The 715-nt window shown below is 36.4% G+C and overlaps 1 protein-coding gene across 1 annotated transcript in view; it reads right to left on the reverse strand.

Annotated features, from left to right (window-relative positions):
* Positions 1 to 715, reverse strand: part of LOC119594710 (cell cycle checkpoint protein RAD17-like) — a 7,535-nt gene that overhangs the window by 6,604 nt on the left and 216 nt on the right. The window contains exon 2 of the mRNA XM_037943768.1: positions 46 to 95. Coding sequence (XP_037799696.1) covers positions 46 to 72 — 27 coding nt within the window. The 5' untranslated portion in view covers positions 73 to 95. The remainder of the gene's footprint in view (positions 1 to 45; positions 96 to 715) is intronic.

Raw genomic sequence — 715 nt, forward strand, 5'->3', positions numbered from 1 at the left:
AAGTAACTTATGTAATATTATCCAATTACTCCGACATACTAGTACCTTTGATCTGTTGCCTTTACTTGCCATGGCCCTTTAAGTCAACAAAGTATCTGTAAAAAGAACATATGAAATGAAAATTATTAATAAATAAATAATATGATTAAAAATAGTTACCAAAATAGAACTAGTCAAAGAGGATTAACTAATAAGCATTATATGAATGTCCGAAAACCCAAATAATTTGCGCGCTGTCTCGGGACTGAGCGCGAGGCAAGGGATGTCGCCTCAGCTGGTAGTCTCTATCATGCTGCTCAGATATATTCGAGATTCTACATTCTAGGAGGGGGGGAGGGTATAAATGGTCCCTTATCCATGACAAATATACATAAATACCCCGTCATTTCCTTTTCATACCTTAAACCTCCACAATCTTAGGTTTTATGTTGCCACTATAGCTATATTAACGCTGACTGAAACATCTAGAAACACACACTACACATTACTACGATACGAAATATCAAAATTTAATTTCAAAATCGGTTAATGCTACCGAGATCTTAATGTCACATTATCTTTTTTATTATTATTACTTTTTTTTTGTAATTTGGCACCGAATTACTATGAAAGGAAGGGTACAGGGGTACAGGAGGACTTGCCCCTCCGCCTAGTGAATAAAACAGAAGGTAGGAAAGGCCTGGTTTGGGGAATCCTTTATAACCAAAGGCCTGAG

The sequence above is a fragment of the Penaeus monodon genome, chromosome 34, assembly GCF_015228065.2.
Source record: "Penaeus monodon isolate SGIC_2016 chromosome 34, NSTDA_Pmon_1, whole genome shotgun sequence".
In the NCBI taxonomy this organism is placed as follows: Eukaryota; Metazoa; Arthropoda; class Malacostraca; order Decapoda; family Penaeidae; genus Penaeus; species Penaeus monodon.